At 65.6% G+C, this 20632-nt stretch overlaps 1 protein-coding gene across 2 annotated transcripts; it reads right to left on the reverse strand.

The window, feature by feature from the left end:
• Positions 1 to 1754: 1754 nt before the first annotated feature.
• On the reverse strand, positions 1755 to 17062 carry KCNK3 (potassium two pore domain channel subfamily K member 3). 2 transcript variants are annotated; one of them, XM_087775191.1, is made up of 3 exons: positions 16683 to 17062; positions 4270 to 4396; positions 1755 to 4173 (listed from the first exon to the last, which is right to left on the reverse strand). In XM_087775191.1, the coding sequence occupies exons 1-3, from the start codon at positions 16963 to 16965 to the stop codon at positions 3516 to 3518; spliced, it is 1068 nt and encodes a 355-aa protein (XP_087631317.1). In that variant the 5' UTR covers positions 16966 to 17062; the 3' UTR covers positions 1755 to 3515. The 2 variants fall into 2 exon arrangements, with proteins under 2 accessions (XP_087631317.1, XP_087631315.1); XM_087775189.1 differs by having other exon boundaries at positions 1755 to 4396.
• Between the last annotated feature and the right edge of the window lie 3570 nt (positions 17063 to 20632).

Here is a 20632-nt window from a genome sequence, read left to right on the forward strand (position 1 = left end):
ATCCACGTCTCTCGTGGACTGGGGAGCCCAGCACTTGGACCCCGGTGTGGCCTCCCGCTGTGGAGGATCCCCTCCCTCGACCTGCTGGCAATGCTTTGAAGCTCAGGATGCCCTCAGCCTCCTTCGCAGCAAGGACACGTTGCTGGCTCATGGTCAACCTGGCATCCACCAGCACCCCCAGGTCCTTGTCTGCGAAGGTGCTTTCCAGTTGGGTGGCCATCGCTCCATGGGGTTGTTCCTCCCCAGCAGCAGGACTTTGCACTTCTCCTTGAACGTCATGAGGTTCCCCTCTGATTGCTTCTCCATCCTCTCCGGGTCCCTCTGGATGGCAGCAGGACCCTCTGGCATTTCCCAGGCTTGTCACCAGCAGCCTCCCAGCAGGTCCACCCCAGCCCACCAGTGACTTTAGAAAATATAGAATCATGGAATCGTTTAGGTTGGAAAAGACCTTGAAGATCATCAAGCCCAACCGTTAACCCAGCACTGCCAAGCCCACAGCTAAACCATGTCCCCAAGCACCACATCTGCTTTGTCCCCGGCTGCCCCGGCGCCAGGGGGTTGTGCACACCCCGGGCAGGTCGGCGGCTGGGTGCCGAAGGCTGGGAGCCTGGAGGACCAGTTCCACCCTGGGAATGGTCATACTGGATCAGACCAAAGCTCCAGCTAAGCCCAGCATGGTGACTTCCCCATGGGAAGCACTGGAGGCAGAGGAGGATGGAGGGATGCCTCCACCCCCTCCAGCCGCATCCCAGGGGCGGGAGGGAAGGGATCGCAGCGGGACGCAGCGCTGGGGAAGCACCCAGTCCCCCGACGCTCCCGCGTCCCCACGGGTGCCCCCTCGGGCAGGGCAAAAGCTGCTGCTGGGAAGAGCCGCTCTCTCCATCGGCTGCTGCCAAGCCAGATCTGCTCTTCGCAGGCTTAGCGTTGTTAGATCAGCTCTCGCCTGGGTTTGGAGGGAGCGGGTTTTATGCCCTTAAAGGCAGGAGAGCAGCCCAGAGCTCTGCTGGGGGCCGCAACCACGGAGATGGCATGTCCCCATCCCTCCTGGTGCCATCAGCCAGGCCCAAATCCCCTTGGAGGTTCAGAGCCAGATGCCTGACACCATCTGAGGTACCCCCGGCTCTCCTCTTTGTGCGCCTCCTGTCCGTGCCTCAGTTTCCCCACGCAGCCCAAGAGAGGGGGGGGCTCAGCCTTGTCCCCCCTGGGTCACGCAGCAGAACGCAACTGCTCGCAATCGTTGGAGGCTTCTTGGCCGTCGTATGGAGCAGAGGGAGGTCTCCAGCTTGCGCCGGGGAGCAAAGGCTGCAGAGATGCTGCTACGGGCAAGAGCAGGAGGGATACAGCTCTGCTGGGTCTGGGGGGGCTCCCATGGGAGAAGCCGCTGCGGGGTCCCCTCCCGCCTTGCGTCAGTGGGTGACGGTGGGATGGAGGAGATCGGGAGCCCCAAGGGGCTCTGCCCTCCCCAGCACCCCCAGACCCTTCTCCCACCGAGCCCACCCAAGGGTGCCGTGGCCCCGGCAGAGCTCAAAGCTGAGCCTCTCCTTTCCTCCTCTCCTCTCCCTCATCCGTGGGAAAAGTCAGGAGAGAGGCAACCAGAGGCTTATCCCAAGGAAATTCTCACAATTCCTGATCCTCGCAGAGCAAAGGCGACGGGGCACGGAGCCGCGACGCGGGGAGGTCCCAGGGGACCGGGACCCTCTGCTCCCAGCCCCTCATCCTCACCCAGCGCCGGAGGGAAGGAGCCGAAGCTGTGCTGAGCTTTGAACCAGCTTTTATTTCTCTCTCTCTAAGGAAAGTAACTCAGCGGTACAAATATACTTTGGCATGAGAACCAGAGAAACCTTGCCGGGGGGAGCATGGTTCCCCGCGGGTGCCCTAGGATGAGAAAGATGCAGAGAGCAAAAAGAAATTCCCCGGAGTCATCAACAACTTCCCCCCCCCTCAAGACTCCTTTCCGATAGATATTTATAGATTTCTATAGATATGATGATAGCGTCATTTATAATAAATATCCTCTCTGGTATCTAACAGTATGTACAGGTCGTCAAGTATTAGAAATACATTGGGTTTTTTTTTTTTCGGTTAAAAGGTGAGAAAAGAAACAGGCGGGCTGGGTGCCTCGGCTGTCCCCAAAGCCCCCCGGCACCCCCGGGCTCAAAGAGGGGCCAGCGCATGTCACGGTGTCCCCCAGTGTCCCCGCCGGTGGGGGGACAGCCCGTGCTTTGGGTGCTGGCAGGGGGGAGCGCGGTCCTGGGGGCGATGGGGGTGCTCGGCTGGGGGCTGCCCCATGGATGGAAGGGGCCAAGGAAAGAAGTTTTTGTCCCCCTCTTGCTGTGCCGGGGTGGCCGTGCCGGAGGTGACCCCCGGGATGTCCCGGCTCTCAGGCGGGGGAAGCCCTGGGAGCATCCCCTGCTCTGGGCTCAAGGTGTTGGGGTGAGACGGGGTGCGGGTCGAAAGGGGACTGGTACAACCCGGGGATGTGAAGGAGAAGGGTGAAAAAGTCTTATGATGCCCCGGGTTGTCCCCCAGAAAAGCTCCCCGAGGGCAATGGCTCCGGCCCCAGAGCTGCTGCAGGGGAGGATGGAGACGGGGGTCCCAGGGGCCTGTCCTGCCTCCCGGGGATGGCTTCAGGCTTCCCGCTGCCTCGCCACCGGGAAAATCCTGGGGACGCCCAGGCTTGCCCATCTAAAACAGGTTAAAATAAACCCATAAAGCTCTGGGAGGGCTGCCCACCCGGTCGCAGGCTGCCCACCCGGTTGCGGCAGGCGTTTTCGGCAGCCTACGTGACTGACGGCTTGTTTTCTCGGCCGCAGGGGCAGGCTGATGTGCGCAGCAATCGAAAAAGCTCCGTCTAAGCCCCTCTTAGCCTGATTTGCCCGCTGATGCGTGCTCGCCTTCGCCGCGGCATCCCTCGCCGCCCAGGGAGCTGCCTTGCCCCAGGGTGGCCCGGTGGCTGGAGGAGGCAGAGGATGGAGGGGACGGGACCCCGCTGCTGCCTGCGGTCGGTGCCGGGAGCCCCATGTCCTCCACGACGCCTCCGGTGCATGCGCGGTCACGCGTCCGGCTCACGGCCGTGCTGTGGCACGCGGCCTCGCACGCTCGGGTTGCCATGGGGCTGCTATGGGGCCGCCATGGGGTTGCCACGGAGGTCCCCAGCCGCTTGCCCAGAGGTATCACAGCGGGAGGTGCAGGTGTACCCCCCCATTAGGTTAAAACACTCTCCAGCTCTTCAAGTTTCACATTTTTGAGGAGTGGTTTTGCAAAATAAAATAAAATAAAATTAATTTAAATTAAAATAAAATAAAACCAGCAGCTCCTTTCTTCCCGCTTTGGAGAGGACGGGGGCAGCCTCGCCGCTGCTCCCGCATCCCTCCCGAGTCCCGGCAGAAGAGCACGGCCCCCGCGGGGGTCCCAGCCCGCTGCCTCCCCCTCCGCAGCCAGTCCCTGGACCACGAAAGGTCCCCGGCTGCGGGGCCGAGGGGGGTCCGGGGGGCTCAGGTGGGGATGGAGAGGGGCTACACAGAGCTGCGGCGTTTCATGAGCCCCTGGAAAGCCGCCAGGCTGTGGAGACCGGTGGAGACGGAGCTGATGGCCGACCGGCGGGTGTTGCAGAAGCATCTGTTGGAGGGGGTCTCCGGACAGCGGCCGGGCGAGGAGTGGCTCTGCTCCACGCAGGTGTCCGAGGTGGAGAGGTCCCTGGGGATGATCATAGGGATGGAGTACTGCAGCTTCTCCCGGCTCTTGTACCACAGGCACGAGCACATGGATTGGAAGTGGAGAACCTCGGCGTAGACGTTCCGAAAGCCGCCACCGCCGCTGCCCGCCGCCACCGGCACAGCCGAGGCAGTGTCTGTGGTGTGGATGCTGCTGGCTTGGCCGTTGCGGGTGAGCAGCGCCCGATGTTCGGCATCCCGCTTCTCGTCCTCGGCGTTCATGGTCATGAAACGTAGCACCACCAGGTTGAGGAAAGCCCCGATGACCGTCAGCCCCGTCAGGATGTAGACGAAGCTGAAGGCCACATACTGCGGCTTGTTCTGGAGGGCTTCGTCCTTCTGCAGGGCCACGTAGTCCCCAAAGCCGATGGTAGTGAGGGTGATGAAGCAGTAGTAGTAGGCGTGGAAGAAGCTCCAGTGCTCGTAGTAGGAGAAGGCGGCTGCCCCGATGCAGAGGGTGCTGATGCAGGAGAAGAACCCAATGGTGACCATGTTGGCCATGGAGACCTCCGCCCGCCTCATGCCAAGGCACTTCTTGATGCGGTGGAGGAGGTACCTGACGAAGGTGTTGATCCTCTCGCCCAAGCTCTGGAACATGACGAGGGTGAGGGGGATCCCCAGCAGGGCATAGACCATGCAGAAGACCTTCCCCCCGTCCGTGCTGGGGGCCGCATGGCCGTAACCTGGGGAGCGAAGCCACAGAGCGGGATCAGCTTGGTGGTCCGAGGCGGGTGCAGGGTGTGCAGAGCCTCAAACCCCTTCCCAGTTGCTGGTGGTGGCCCCCAGGCACAAGGAGTGACCACGGATGGTTGGGTGGGCTGGGGGGATAACGGGGGTCTCCAAATGAAAATGAAGGGGAGGGGGCTGGAGAAGGGGGAAAGCCCTAGGTTTGTGGGGAAAGGAGCTGGGGGGCTGGCAGGGGGTGACGGACGAGGTGTTGCACCCCCGGGCTGGGGTGGGGGCAGCTGGGGGATGCTTGGATGGACCCTGGCTGGGGTGGGGGGACGATCCCCAGCCTTGGGGTTTTGGAAATCGGAGATCGCCCTTCCCTGCAACACCCAGCCCAGGCTGGCCCATCTCAGAGTGGCCAGCTGGAGAGGCGCAGGAGACGGGAAAAACAGGGATTTTTAAGGACTCCGGAGACAAGGGCGGCTGGCTCCTCTGTCACCCCGGCCCCGCGTCCCCATGTCCCTGTGCCCCACTGCCCGCCACCAGCGGCTGCCACAGGAGCCGGGGGAGCATCTGCGCCCAGCCCCGGGGGGCCATCGGGGTTTCAACTAATCTCCTGCCTGCGTGAACCCTGGTTCAGGACTTATCCCGCCTCTGCGCTGGCAGAGGAGTCGTCCCTAGCGGAGCCCGGGCAGAGGTGGCTGAGCCTGCGGGAGGGTGAGCTGAGCAGGGCCCCTGCGCTGCCGGAGGTGCCCTCACTGCCGGGCACTGGCTGCTGCCCTTCTCCTGTCCCTTTTCCATCCATCCATCCATCCATCCACCCATCCATCCATCCACCCATCCACCCATCCACCCACCCAGCCACCCATCCATCCACCCACCCACTCACCCATGCATCCTTTCCTTTCCCTTCGTTTCTCCTTTTCCTTCTCTCTTTCCCTTTTCTTTTTTCCTTTCCCTCTCCGTTTCCCTTCCTTTCTCTTTCCCTTTCTTTCTCTTTTTCCCCCTTTCCCTTTCCGTTTCCGTTTCCGTTTCCGTTTCCGTTTCCCTTTCCCTTTCCCTTTCCCTTTCCCTTTCCCTTTCCCTTTCCCTCTCTTTCCCTTTCCCTCTCTTTCCCTTTCTCCTTCCCTCTCCCTTTCCCTTACTTTCTCTTTTTTCCTTTCCCTTTCCTTTCTCTTTTCCCCTTTTCCTTTTCCTTTTGCTTTCCTTTTCTCTTTCCCTCTCCCTCTCCCTCTCCCTCTCCCTCTCCCTCTCCCTCTCCCTCTCCCTCTCTCTCCCTCTCCCTTTCCCTTTCTTTTTTCCCTTTCCCTTTCCTTTTCCCTCTCCCTCTCCCTTTCCTTTTCCCTATCCCTTCCCCTTCCCTTTCCCCTTTCCCTTTTTCCCCCTCCCCAGCACCGCACACCATGGACGAGCACAAGGGCTTCACCTCCACTGCCCAGAGCCAGCGGGCAGGGGCTGGGGTGCAGGCTGCCCTCGGCCAACGGCCAGCGGGCAGGCAGGAGCAGGCAGGAGCAGGCAGGAGCAGCTCACCGACCCCTCAGACCCCGGGGGGCTCAAAAACGCTTCCCTCGGCCTCTGAGCGTGTTTGGGACCGGGCTGGGGGTGCCGGCACACGCACACCCGCCGCAGCACCCGCCTCTCCAAGGCCTGTCCTAGCAATGGAACCAGGCCCAGCACCCATGGCCACATAACGCCGCAGCAGCCCCCGAGCCCGTGGGAACGGCGGCGCGGAGCTTGCCCTGCCCCGGCTCTGTTTAATCCTGGCTGGATGGAGGAAGGCGGCATCCCTCACCGTCACCTCGCCGCCGGCCTCGGGAGGCCGAGGATTAAGGCGGGCCGGAACGAGGCGAAAACAAGGATCGTCAGATCTCTGTCCAAGTCGCCTCCAAGGAGCTGGCGTGACCTCTCCCAGCTGCCAGCGCCGCTGGCTTGGGGTGCGGATGCAGGAGATGAAGAGCATCACTGGAGAGCATCACCGGAGAGCATCACCGGAGAGCATCACCGGAGAGCATTGCCAGAGTGCATCACCGGAAAGCATCACCAGAGAGCATTGCCAGAGTGCATCACCGGAGAGCATTGCCAGAGTGCATCACCGGAGAGCGTCACCGGAGAGCATCACTGGAGGGCATCACCGGAGAGTATTGCTGGAGAGCATTGCCAGAGAGCATTGCCAGAGTGCATCACCGGAGAGTGTCATCAGAGAGCGTCACCAGAGAGCACCACCGGAGAGCATCACCAGAGAGCATCACTGGAGAGCATCATGTCACTGGAGAGCATCACCGGAGAGCATCACCGGAGAGTGTCACCGGAGAGCGTCACCAGAGAGCACCACCGGAGAGCATCACCAGAGAGCATCACCGGAGAGCATCATGTCACTGGAGAGCATCACCAGAGAGCATCACCGGAGAGCATCATGTCACTGGAGAGCATCACCGGAGAGCATCACCGGAGAGCATCATGTCACTGGAGAGCATCACCGGAGAGTGTCACCAGAGAGCATCACCAGAGAGCATCACCGGAGAGCATCGTGTCACTGGAGAGCATTGCTGGAGAGCATCCCTGCTCTCACCCATGCCGGCTGCCACCCTACCCCTTGCCTCACCGATGGAAAAGGGGGCCGCTGCTTGCTGGCCCCTCCCCAGCGGCAGAGGGGACACCCAGGCAATGCCACGCAAGCCGGGTGGCCGCCGGGTCCCACAGCAGAGCCAGATGCTGCACTTCAAACCGGGGTCACATCCCGCTGCCCTCGGGGCAGGCGCCGAGCCCTCGCCCTGCCTGTCTGCCTGCTCCTGCCCTTCATCTGCCAGACACCCCTGGCTCCCTCCCGACATGCCAAATCTCCCCATTCCTCACGCATCGGCCGGTCAAGGACGGCATTTTAGGATGCAAGCCCTGAGCGCTGCCCGCAGGCCCCGTCCCTGCCAACAGCCTCGCTGAGCATCCCGCTGCCTGCTCCTGCCTGCCCCGCACCGCCGCAGCCTCCACAGCTATATTTAGCCCCGTTTCCCCGGGGAAGGGAGTTTATGAGCTCTTGCGGCACGTCCAAGCGTCCGTCAATCTGCCAGCTCCCCCTTCCCCGGCTTTAGCGGGCGCTGCCTGATGGCCGGCACGTCTGAGGACGGAGGGAAGGTCGCTGGGATATGAAATCCGGCTGGTGGGGAGAGGGAGACCCCGGGAAGGCGGCAGAGAGGGTGAAACCCCCCGAACCCTTCTTCCACCTGCGGTTTCATCCGCCGCAGGAAGGAAAGGCGTCGGAAAGGAAGGCTTGGCTGCTGGGATGCTGCAAAGTCCGGGCAGCTGCCAGGTTCAACGGCGGCTCTGTTTGCCCCGCCGCACCGGCGTGCCCGACTTTGTGGCACATCCTGGCCTGGCGAGGCTCCCGGGCCCAGGCGGCGAGGCTCCCTGCCGTGCTCCTGCCCTCCCTGCAGAAGGGGCTCAGCATCCCCGCTCCTCTCCATCTCCTGCCTCCCTCCTGCAGCCCCCCCAAACCTCCCCGCCGGGTGGGTGCTCCCCAAAGGGGGGTCCCAGGAGGGATGCTGCCGAGGGAGAGCAGAGTCAGGGTGCTGCAAGCAGGCAGGGAGCACGGCGCGTGTCCCCAGGGAGAAAATATGACATGTCCCTGAGGAACGCGGCCGGCGCGTCTCCTTTTTAGGGCCGCGGAGGAGCAGGGGTGGATCTGGCCGCGGCTCCGGGGAGCAGGTGCAGGTCTTGGCTGGCCCCTGGCCTGGAGCAAATCCCGGGCTGTCGGGAGCGATGGATGGCGGGGATTAGCGGGGCAGCTGCCGGGGACGGGAGGAGGGGGGGAACTTTGCAGAGCGGAGGTGTTACAAAGCTGGAGGGTGCAAAGGGCTGGGAAGGCAGGGAGAGGGTCCCTGGGAGGTGGCACTGGGTGCTGAAGGGGTATGGGAGGGGGCTGAGCCCTCCAGGGAGGGGGTGCAGGGAGGCAGGGGGTGCAGAGAGCCAGGGCAGGGGGTGCAGGGAGCCGGGGCAGGGAATGGAGGGAGGCAGGGGGTAGGGGGTGCAGGGAGCCGGGGCAGGGGATGGAGGGAGGCAGGGGGTGCAGGGAGCTGGGGCAGGGGGTGCAGGGAGGCAGGGGGTGCAGGGAGGCAGGGCAGGGGATGGAGGGAGGCAGGGGGTGCAGGGAGCTGGGGCAGGGGGTGCAGGGAGGCAGGGGGTGAAGGGAGGCAGGGCAGGGGGTGCAGGGAGCCGGGGCAGGGGGTGCAGGGGGGCAGGGCAGGGGGTGCAGGGAGGCAGGGGGTGCAGGGAGGCAGGGGGTGCAGGGAGGCAGGGCAGGGGGTGCAGGGAGGCAGGGGGTGCAGGGAGGCAGGGCAGGGGGTGCAGGGAGGCAGGGGGTGCAGGGAGGCAGGGCAGGGGGTGCAGGGAGGCAGGAGGTGCAGGGAGGCGAGGCAGGAGGTGCAGGGAGGCAGGGGGTGCAGGGAGGCAGGGCAGGGGATGGGGATTCCCAGCTGACACCAGGGGCTGGGCACTGGGCTGTGGTATCGGGGCTATGAAGCAGTCAGGAAACCAGCTCCCTGCTTTACAAAATCGCTGCAGGAAAGCAGGCGCTGGCAGTGAGCGAGGGCTGGTGGCCACCACCCATGCATCCACGCATCCATCCATTCATCCACGCATCCATGCATCCATCCATCCGCCCATGCATCCACACATCCATCCATTCATCCACGCGTCCACGCATCCATCCATGCATCCATCCATCCACCCATGCATCCACACATCCATGCATCCATGCATCCATCCACCCACCCATGCATCCACACATCCATGCATCCATGCATCCATCCATCCATGCATCCACCCACCCATCGTGCTGGGGAGGGGGAGCTGTTTCTGGGGGGTGGGAGGCACCCTGGGGCCGCAGACCCCCCCAGGCCACCACCCCCCGAGTGGGGTGACGGGGATGGAGGTGGGAGCCAGCCCCCGCGCTCCCCTTGCCCCCCGAGAACACAGCAGTGGGGTAACCCCCCGGTGCCCCCTCCCGTCCTCTGCAGCAGCACCCGCGCCCCTGCCACCCCCCTGCTCCCCGCATCGCCCCGACCCCTTCCCCCCAGATTTACCCTAGGCGTTTGGGGTATCACCCCCCAAAGGGGCTCGGCGCCACCCCCTCTCCTTGCCCTCCTGCCCGGGGAGGGGGCAGAGCGGGAGGGTTTGGGGGTGCAGCCGGTGCCCGGCCCCCCCAGGCGCTGCTGCGAGCAGGCGGGGGCCGGACCCTGCCGTCGCGGGGGGGTCAGGATGGTGTCATGGAAAATCCCGGTGCCGGCCAAGCGCCCTGTTTGCGCCAAAACTGGCAATTTTTCCCTCGATCCTGGGGCTCCGCCAGGCCCCTTCCCGGCCCCCTCCGACCCTCCCCACTCCATCCCTCCCCTCCTCCTGCAAAAGGGGGGTGCAGCCGGCCCCCCCCCCCCACCCTTAGGGGCCCTGCAACAGGAGTGGGGTGCTCTCTGCGCTGGCGGGCACGGCGGGACACCCCGGGGATGGGCACGGCGGGACACCCCGGGGATGGGCACGGCGGGACACCCTGGGGATGGGCACGGCGGGGTACCCCGGGGATGGGCACGGTGGGACACCCCGGGGATGGGCACGGCAGGATGCTGGCACACACCCCGACCCAGGTGGCTGGTCCTGCTGTTTTGGGGGGGGGGAGCACCCCATAACCCCGCGGGACAGCACAGACCTGCGGCTGGAGACCTCCCCACAGCTCTGGGGGCGGCTGCAATCGTGAGCAGAGCTGCTTTCCACGCCGGCAGAGGGGAAAAGGGGCCTCCAGGGAGGAGAAAAAGTCATTTAAGGCCTTTAGGACCGATTTCTGCCGGCTCTGCCTGCTCACGCCGCTGGGCAGAGGGACCCCGGCACCGGCAGCGACACCCCCCACCCCGCGCAGCACCCCGGGGTCACCGCCCGCCCTTGCAGGAGGCCCCGAGACCCCCGAGGGGTGACGAAGACCCCAGCATCCTGCAGGACTTGGAGCCCAAAGGACCCCTCCACGCCGCCCTGGCTCCATCTGCAAAGGCAGCCCCCTGCTCCCCCCGATCCGAGCGGGATGGGGATGCGGAGCGAGCTCAGGCATCGGCTCCCCAGGGAGCTACGGCCTGAGCCGTCACCCTGCCGCCTCCCTGATGCGCTAAAGCTCCCGAGCCCTTGATGGCTCTGGCTGCAAAGCGCCTTACACCAGGGACGCTTCCTTCCCCGCCGCCCTTCCCGCAGCCAAATCCCGCTCGCGTTCCCCCGGGAGGCAGGTGGGTGCCATGGGCTGCTCCTCCTTCACAGAAAAAGGGGTTATTCTCCGCTATTTTTTGGCTCGGGCCTTCGCGGAGCAGAGCCGAAGGCTGGCGGAGTGGGGCTGCCCCATCACTCAGCCCTGGACCATTCCCGGTCCCTTCGCCCAGGGTCTCTCCTTGGAAAAGCAGGATGCGGCTCCTTCCTCCTGGTGCTTTGCTTCATTTGGGTAGTGGCAAGGTGTGGAGGGGTGTGCACCAGCGCCCCACACCGTGCACCAGCACCGTGCACCAGCGCCCAGCACTGTGCAACAGTGCCCAGCACTGTGCAACAGCAACATGCACCAGCACCCAGCACTGTGCAACAGCACCCAGCACCAGCACCCAGGACTGTGCAACAGCGCACAGCACCGTGCACCAGCACTGTGCAACAGCGCCCAGCACTGTTCACCTGTGCCCAGCACCATGCAACAGCGCTCAGCACTGTGCAACAGCACCGTGCACCAGTGCCCAGTACTGTGCACTAGCACCCAACACTGCAGACCAGCACCATGCACCAGTCCCCAGCACTGCGCAACAGCACCGTGCACCGGCACCCAGCACCCAGCACTGTGCACCAGCACCATGCACCAGCACTGTGCAAGGAGGCCAGCACCGGGCACCAGCACCGGGCACCAGCACCCAGCACTGTGCAACAGCACCGATGATCTTAAAGGTCTTTTCCAAGCTAAACGATTCCATGATTCCATGCGCCAGCGTCCAGCACCGTGCACCACCACGCACCAGCACCCAGCATGGTGCACCAACACTCAGCACTGCGCACCGGCACCACGCGCTGTGTACCAGCAACATGCACCAGCGCACAACACCTTGCACCAGCACCATGAACCAGTGCCCAGCACCAGCATCCAGTACCGTTTACCAGTGCCCAGCACTGTGCACCAGCACCCAGCACCACGCACCAGCACTGTGCGCTAGCACCTACCATTGCACCCAACACCATGCACAGATGCCCAGCGCCGTGCACTGAGCACCTAGCACCGTGCACCAGCACCATGTGCAGTGCCATTCACTGTACACCAGTGTCCAGCACCGTGCACCGGCGCCCAGCACCACTTGCAGCACCCGTGGGGCCCTTCTTCCCCACGGCCTCTCTCTGCTCCACTCTTGCTCCTTCAATTAACCGTCCCGGCCGTGATTTATCCAAGGTGGCGGTGCCTGCTATAAATCCTGCGCCGCAGTCACTTCAGCCTGAGAGCTGCCTGATAAATATTTAAGCCGGCTCATAAATCACACGCCGGCAGAGCGGGGCTCTCCCGCGGCTCCGGCTCAGGTCCGGCCTCTTGGCACCAGACCTGGCAGCACCGAGTCCAAGCGAGCAGCCCTGGGGCTTGGCACTGGGAAAAGAAAAACCCCCAAACCCAAAGAAATTGGGTGTTTTTTTTTTGGCCCGGTCCTGGGCGATGAACCCCCCTCGCCTCGGAGCATCTCTGCCCCGGCGCGCGGTGTTTATGCCTTGCTCTGAGTCAGGCTTTGCTGGCGAGTTTAATGAGGCATCAGCTGGGCGAGGCGGGGCGGGGGGGCAGGGGGGAGCGGGTATGAATTGCTGTTATCGCGCCGGGATGGAGAGGAGCGGGAATTTATAGCCTGGGGGGAGGGGAAGGGGGAGCGGGAGGGGGGGAAGGGATGCTCGCGGAGGGGCCAAGCCCCTGGTGCGGAGGGTCCCTGGGCTGAATCCCGCGGGAGAGGACACGTGTGATACCTCCCCACCCCGCCGCGCCACAGGTTTGCTGGAGCCTCCCCGGGAAGAGGCTCTGCCACCTTGGTGAAGGTGCTGAGCCCCGGTCGGGCAGCAGGCTGCTGCTGCCACCCCTAAAACACCCATCGCTGCTGGGAAGGGCTCGGGGACGGCTCCGGTCTCGGTGCACACATGCCGTCTCCCTATTCCCCCTCTTCGTGCTCATTCCCTGCTATGAGATCAGTGGCAGAGGTGCATATGCCCTCATTAGGTTTCAGAGTGAGCACCCCAACCAGCATGCCTTATGCCTGACTGGAGAGCGAAGGAAAGCGGTCCTGACCTCCCAGCGCTGCTTTCTGCTGACTCCTGCGGCTCAGCAGCACAGCTGGGGCACTCAGACAAAGCCCAGCAGCGGCTGAGGACCCGCCGGGCTGGACGGGGCCGCTCTCCTGGGGGAGGCCCTGCGCATCCCCGGGGGGACGGAAGGGGTGAGACGCTGCCTGTCTCTCCCCGCTGCCTGGGCATCACCTCCCGTGGGGGTCTGGGCTGAGGGGAGAGGAATCCCAGCCCTGGGAAAGCGGAGTTTTTCCCTCCAGCACGTTAACTCTGAAACCTAATGAGGGCACATGCACCTTAATCACCTAATTTCCACTGCTATCCTTTTTAGCAGGCAGGGCTAGCACAGGATGGGAACAGAAATGTCCAGAGGGGCAAGAGGGAGCGGGTGCCCCATCCCTGGCTGCAGCATCCTCGGCTCCTGTGCCTTCCCTGAGACGTTTCCCAGTGCTGCATCCCCCAAGGCCAGGGAATCGAGGGTCCTTCCCCTCCCACCGGTGCCGGTGCCGGTACCAGGAGGGTTGTGCCGGTACCGCTGGCACCAGAGGTGGCTGGGGGTGCATGTGCCGGGGTGTCCCCAGGTCCGTCCTCTTTTATCACCGCAGGCGTGAGCGGGGAAGGGCTTCCCGCCGGGAGAGACACTACGGATGCGATGGATTGGGGACAGGCATGTTGCCACCGGAGGAGGCAGCCCAGGGATGGGGGTGACGGGGTGACCGATGGGGAGACCACCTGCACAAGAGGGGCAGTGGGGACCCGGTCTCACCCCGGGGTCTCCTGGCCCGGGCAGGGTCCCTGCTGCCTTGATAAACAAGTGGGAAGGGAGGAGGGCTGTGACAGATGGTGACACCGCGGTGGCATTCGCCACCTGCCCCGGCCTACATGGCCGCTGGCCTCTCCGCACACAGCAACGTGGGGGGGGGACGCTTTTTTTGGGAGCGATCCAGCGAGAGCCATCACAGCCGGCCCCGGAGCATGGAGGCCCCCGGCACGGGGACAGCGACCGAGGTGGCAGGGGACGCGTCCGGGGACCCCGGGGCTGGCTCTGCTCCCTCCCTGCCCGCCCTACAGCTCCCCTTGCCCCCGGCCTCGCAGAGAGGAGGGCAGCAGGTGACAGCAAACCTAAATATCCAGGTCCCCGGTCCCCCTCCACGGTGCTTTGGGGGTCCCCGGGCGCTGGGGCGGCTCTTTGGGGGGGCTGCACCCCGCTAGCAGGGTGCAGGGCTCAGGGCAAGCTTCGGCGCAGCACTGGGAGGGCGGCTCGGTACTGGAAAAAATCCCATTTCATGGGAAGAATGGAATTTTCTTTCCCCTCTTGTGGCTTTTGATGATTTTGCTCTCTTTGCTGGTGCACGCTGGCCCCAGTCAGCAGCACCCGAGCTCCATTGCGACAGGCCAGCGAAAACGCCTGCCTTCGAAATCATCAGATTTTGATAAAAACAACATTGCTTTACGTATTTATGGCCGTGCCCCTTCCCCCTACACCCCTTTGGACACCGCGGAGAGGCTGACGCTGCCGGCAGAGAAGGGCTTGACGCCTGCGGAGCAGTAAAACCTGGTTTGGGGACATTCCCTCTGCATTCCCCTCCCGCTCTGCCGCGGCTGGCCACACATTTTTCGGGGCCGGGTGTCATCACCCCAACCCCAGAAGGGACCCTGACATCAAGCCCAAAATGAGATTTTCAGGTTTGAACCCCGCAGCTGGCAGGATGCTTTGCTGGGGTGTAACGCCTGCGTCGGGGCTCAGCCACGCTCGCCCAGCCCTGCTCCGTCCCTCCGGGGCTGCAGGCAGCTGCGGGCAGGGCAGGGGAGCCGGGTGCCCGGGGAAGACAGGGCAGGGACCCCCACGCCTGCCCGCAGCCCGCCGCCGACCCACGGCCTCTCGGGACCGTGCGCACCGGGCCGGCTTTGTCTCCCTCCTCCGTCACTGCAGCATCCTTTGTGTGGGCTGGCGAGACGCCGCTCGCTCCCGCTCGCCTCCCGCTCGCTCGGCTCCCCAGCCCCCCGCGCACCCCCTTGCCCGCTCCTCCTCCCTCGCATGTCAAACATAAGCTGCTTGTCTTCACTTCCAAAGCCTTTCCCAGCTGCTCCCGCCAGCCGGGAGAGCCCAGACCCTGCCTGCGCTCGGCCCGTGGCCGCTCCGACACCCGCGTCTCAGCCCTGGGAACCAACAACCACCCCAACACCCGTAGCTCAGCCCCGGGAACCAACAACCACCCCAGCACCCGTAGCTCAGCCCCAAGAGCCAACAATCACCCCAACGCTCATAGCTCAGCCCAACAACCACCCCAACACCCATATGTCAGCTCTGAGAGCCAACAACCACCTCAACACCCATAGCTCAGCCCTGGGAACCAACAACCACCCCAACACCCATATCTCAACCCTGGGAACCAACAGCCACTCCAACACCCGTAGCTCAGCACCGAGAGCCGACAGCCACCCCAACACCTGTAGCTCAGCCCCAGGAACCAACAGCCACCCCAATGCCTGTAGCTCAGCCCAACAGCCACTCCAACACCCATATCAGCCCAACAACCACCCCAACACCCGTAGCTCAGCCCTGGGAACCAACAGCCACCCCAACACCCATAGCTCAGCCTCAGGAACCAACAACCACCCCAACACCTGTAGCTCAGCCCAACAGCCACTCCAACACCTGTATCAGCCCAACAGCCACCCCAACACCCACGTCACAGGCCTGTGCCCCACCAGCCCTCCCACCCCTTCCGCTCCCGCCTGCGTCTCCCCGGGGCCGTGGCACCCGTGGGGCCACCGGCCGGGGCCAGGCCAGCCGCGTGCCGCCCCGGTCCAGCCGCCCCCAGGACGCCCCCAGGACGGGGCAGTTTGGGGACCAGGGGACGCTGGGGCAGGGGGACCACCCTGAGCAGCGGGGTGCAGCGCCGACACCCCCCTTTAGGACACAGTCCCCCGTGCTGGGGGTCCCGCCGTGCTGGGAAGGGCAGGAGACGGGGGCTGCAGGGGAACCCCGGCCCCAGGGGACCTTCCTCTTCCTCCTCCTCCTCCTCCTCCTCCTCCTCCTCCTCCTCCTCCTCTCCTCCCCTCCCGGGAAGGGGTCAGCCGAGGAAAGCGCCTGCCCCAGCTCAGACCCCCCCGAGCTGCAGAGGGGGTGGGAGTGGGGGTGAGGAGCCCCGGGTCCTTGCGGGGGGTCCCCAAGGCTGGGGGCTGTGATGGTGGGGAGCCCAGGGGCTGCGAGGGGGTCCCTCGAGGGTAGGGAGACCAGAAGCCACGGGGATGGGCGGCTCGGCGGTCCCCGAGGACGGGGAGCCCCGGGGCAGGAGGGGGCCTCGACGCGTCGGGGATGGGCACGATTGGGGAGGGGCCAGTGGCCCCGATACTACGGGGATGGGCGCGGGGGGGGGGTCCGGGTCGCCCCGGTAGCACGGGGATGGGCGGGGGGTGGTGGGGACACAGGGTGACAGTTCCCCGGTGGCGGAGGAGCCGGGAGAGCCGGGAGAGCCCCGATACCACGGGGATGGGCGCGCGGGTGGGGGGGGGCTGTGTGTCAGGGTGGCGGAGGAGCCGGGGGAGCGGGTGGCCCCGATACCACGGGGACGGGCGGCGGTCGGTCGGGGTGGCAGTTTCCCGGTGGCAGAGGAACCGGGCAAGCCGGTGGCCCCGATACCACGGGGATGGGCGGGGAGGGGGTTCCCGGTGGCGGAGGAGCCGGGGGAGCCCCGATACCACGGGGATGGGCGGGGAGGGGGTTCCCAGTGGCGGAGGAGCCGGGGGAGCGGGTGGCCCCGGTACCACGGGGATGGGCAGGGAGGGGGTTCCCGGTGGCGGAGGAGCCGGAGGAGCCCCGATACCACGGGGATGGGCGGGGAGGGGGTTCCCAGTGGCGGAGGAGCCGGGGGAGCGGGTGGCCCCGATACCACGGGGATGGGCGCGTCGGGGACGGAGGGTACCCCGTAGCCGGCAGGCGGAGAGGGGCGGGGGGTTGGGGTGTCTCCGGGCGGGTGTAACCGGTACCTATGGTAGTGATGACGGTGATGGCGAAATAGAAAGAACCGGCGAATTTCCACTGGACGCCGGCCTTGTGCGGCTTCAGCTTGAGCACGACCCACTCGAGTTCGCGGTAGCTCTCGGCGCTGAGGTTGTATTTGCTCTTCAGCTCCTGGCTCTTCGCCTCCAGCCGCCGCCTCTCCGCCGTCTCCTCCTCCGACTCCAGCGCGTCGAAGACGGCGGCCCCCACCAGCAGGTAGGTGAAGGTGCACATGATGAGCGCCAGCGTCCGCACGTTCTGCCGCTTCATGGTGCGGCGGCGGCGGCGGGCGGCGGCGGGGCCGTCTGGGGCATGGCGGCGGCGGCGGCGGCGGCGGCGGCGGTGGCGGTGGTGGAGGCGGTGGAGGCGGCGGAGGGCCCGGCGCGGCGAGGAGCGGAGCGGCGGGGGTGGAGGGGAGGGGGGGCGGGGGAGGGGGCGGGGCTGGGCGGCAGCGCCCGACCCCCCCCCCCCCCCCCCCCCCCCCCCCCCGCCGGGAGAGGGACCCGCACCCCCACCCATGGGGATCGGGACCTGCACCCCCCGCGGCCGGGATCGGGACCCGCACCGGGAGAGGGACCCGCACCCCCACCCATCGGGATCGGGATTCGCAGCGGGATCGGGACCCGCACCCCCACCCGCACTCATCGGGAGTGGGACCCGCACCCCCCCCGGCCGGGATCGGGACCCGCACCGGGAGAGGGACCCGCACCCCCGCCCGCACCCACCGGGATCGGGACCCGCGTCGGGAGCGGGACCCGCACCCCCACCCGCACCCACCGGGATCGGGACCCGCACCCCCACCCATCGGGATAGCGATCAGCACTGGGATCGGGACCCGCACCCCTCCCGCCGGGAGTGGGACCCTCACTGGGAGCGGGATTCGCACCCCGACCCGCACCCACTGGGATTGGGACCCGCACCCCCACCCACCGGGAGCGGGACCCGCACTGGGATTGGGACCCGCACCCCCACCCGCACCCACCGGGATCAGGACCTGCACCCGCCCCGGCACCCGCCCCGGGATCGGGACCCGCACCCCTCCCGCCGGGATCAGGACCCGCACTGGGATCAGGAGCGGGAGGTCCCGTGGCAGGGCACGCAGACGGGCACGGCCCCTGCTCACACTCAGGCACACGCAGGCGCACCCGTGTGCCCCCTTGGCCACGCTTGCACACACACACACTCACGTGCATGCACACATGTGCACACTCACGCACACACATACACACCCATGCGTGTGCACATCTGAGTGCACACATATGCACACTCACACTCATGCACACACGTACGCACCCATGCGTGTGCACATCTGGGTGCACACATGTGCACACTCACACTCGTGCGCACCCCCCCCCGTGTGCCCCCTTGGCCACGCTTGCACGCACACGCGCTCATGTGCATATGCCCGTGTGGGTGCACACGTACACACACGCTCACGCACACACAGACACACCCATGCGTGTGCACACACACACTCACGTGCACCCGTGTGCACCCCCTCGCCCACACCTGCACACACGCGCTCCTACGCGTGTGCAGGCATACATACGCACCCGCGGGCACACGCAGCCCTTGCCCGCGCTTGCACACCCACTCACACACACGCATACACGCACACACGCGCACACTTGCATGGATTTACACACCCGTGCCCGCACACCCTCCCACGTCGCACCGCAGCCCTGCAGCCCCTCCAGCCTTGCTTCCGCGGGTGCACGCGCACCCCGCCTCCGCCTCGCGTCTCGCACGCGGACGGCTGCACGGTTGCACGCGCGTGCACACCCCGCGTGGCCCGGCGGAGCTCTTGGGCCGCCGCGCTGCTGCACTTTGGCATCGACGTTGCAGCCTCTCCTCTCGCCGAGGGCCACCCAGGGCCACCCCGCACCCGTGGGGCTCTCACCCCACCCAGCGCCCGCAAAAGCATCCGTGTGCGGGGAAGGGCCGGATCCTGACACACTCCGTGCAGGGGACGGAGGCTGAAGCGCCCAAACCAGCGGGGGCCTTGCTGCCGGGGTGTTGCCTGGCACCCACGTGGGCACCATTCCCTGCTCCGTCCCAGGCACCTGCGGTGCAAATCCTGGCCGACCTGTGGGAGCAAGGCCCCAACAGCCCTGGGTGGAAGCGGGAGGGGATCCAGCCAGCTGGGAAAGGAAACGCTCTTGGTTTGCCCGCGTGGCCCTGGGACGCGTTTCGTCAGCCGCTGACACCCGACACGAGGAACAATTGCGCTTTGCACATGTGCTGGCACCTCAAGCGAGCAGCGACATGTGTCAGCGCCGCAGGACGCCCGGGTCACTGCCGGTCCCCGGGGGGGGACCACAGCATCGCTGCAGGGACCCCAGCACCCTGCCCCCCGCGTCCTGCCCCCGGCTCTGCCCCGACGGCTCGGCCGTGGCAGCGTCTCCGCTGCCTCCCAGCTCCTCATCATGTCCCAGCGCAGGAGAGGGGGGGACAAATCCTGCCCCGACGGGGCTTGCAGGGCTCGCGAGGACGGGAATTATTTAATGCCGCGGCCTCCGCTGCTCCGATGCAGGGCACGGGGAGGGAGGATGCTCACAGTCACACTAAATGACCTCTCAGCATCGGCTTCCCAGGGGACCTTCCCCGGTGCCAGGAGGTGACAGTTGCCCTCCTGGGCTCCCAGCCGTGCTCTTGTCCCCCCCAGGAACGTTTCGGTTTGGTTTTCGAGTGGTGCAGCTGAGAAGGGGCAGGGGAGGAGGGAGGGGGACCCAGCCAAGCCGTGCTTGCTTGGCCGAGGCACCCTGAGCCCACCCAGAAGACGGCTTGCATCTACTTTACACCCAGCAAAAGCAAACGGAGGAAAAACCAAAGATTTTTCCAGGAGGTGAAGTGTGGAAAAAGCTGAAATAATAATCACACAGGAGGCAGAGCCGGGATTTCTTTGCCGCCTGCACCGCGCTTCCCAGAACCGCGGTTCCTTCCAGCGTCCGTGCCCTTAACCAACGGCTGTGCCGAAGGCAGCGTGGTTCCTCAGCCAGAAAAAGCAAAATGACTTTTTGGGGAAAGTTTGCTTTCAGGTTTGGGAGGATTTATAGAATCGAGACCCCGGGCACAGAGCGGCTCAGCGCTGTGGGGGCAGGCAGTGGGGACGGGCCGGTGTCACTGTGCCCCCCGGGACGGGGAAGGCCTCCGCCAGGCTCTGGCCATCGGCCTCGCCCCGCTGCCAGCCTGCGGGAGGGCGATGGCTGGGCCCCTGCGTCCAGCGGGGACCACGTCACCCTCGCAGTTCTCTTTGCAGCTGGAAGTTAGAGCTGGAGCCATAACTTGGGGGAGCTTTGCCCAGGCCTGTGCACCAGCGCTGCGGCTGGGAGGGTGCTGTGGCTCATGGGGTGCTGCGGCTCACGGGGTGTTGTGGCTTATGGGGTGTTGCGGCTTATGGGGTGTTGCGGCTTACGGGGTGTTGCAGCTCATGGGGTGCTGCAGCTCACGGGGTGCTGCAGCTCATGAGATTCTGTGGCTCACAGGGTGCTGCAGCTTATGGGGTGTTGCGGCTCACAGGGTGCTGTGGCTCATGGGGTGTTGCAGCTCACAGGGTGCTGCGGCTCACGGGGTGCTGTGGCTCATGGGGTGTTGCAGCTCACAGGGTGCTGCAGCTCACGCATCCTGCGGCTCACGGGGTCCTGCAGCTTGTGGGGTGCTGCGGCTCACAGGGTGCCGTGGCTGGCAGGGTGCTGCTGCTTCCCCGGCACAAGCTCTGCTCTTCGCCAGCCGGAGCCGCGAGGCGTGAGCAAACAGAATGCAACACAAGCTGTCACCGGCAGCTGCCGCATCGCCCACCACCGCAGCCCCGGGCCGGCTGGGGAAGAGGCAGAGGTGACCTCTCCTTCTGGAGAGCATCTGGCAGCTCTTTGCTCCCTGAAATGCTCCCTGCTCCCTCCCGAGCCCCCGAGATGAGCCCCAGGAGCATCCCTGCTCA

This window comes from Nipponia nippon, unplaced genomic scaffold (genome assembly GCF_047370975.1).
Source record: "Nipponia nippon isolate SJK-2023a ecotype South Korea unplaced genomic scaffold, ASM4737097v1 scaffold_4, whole genome shotgun sequence".
Taxonomy (NCBI): Eukaryota; Metazoa; Chordata; class Aves; order Pelecaniformes; family Threskiornithidae; genus Nipponia; species Nipponia nippon.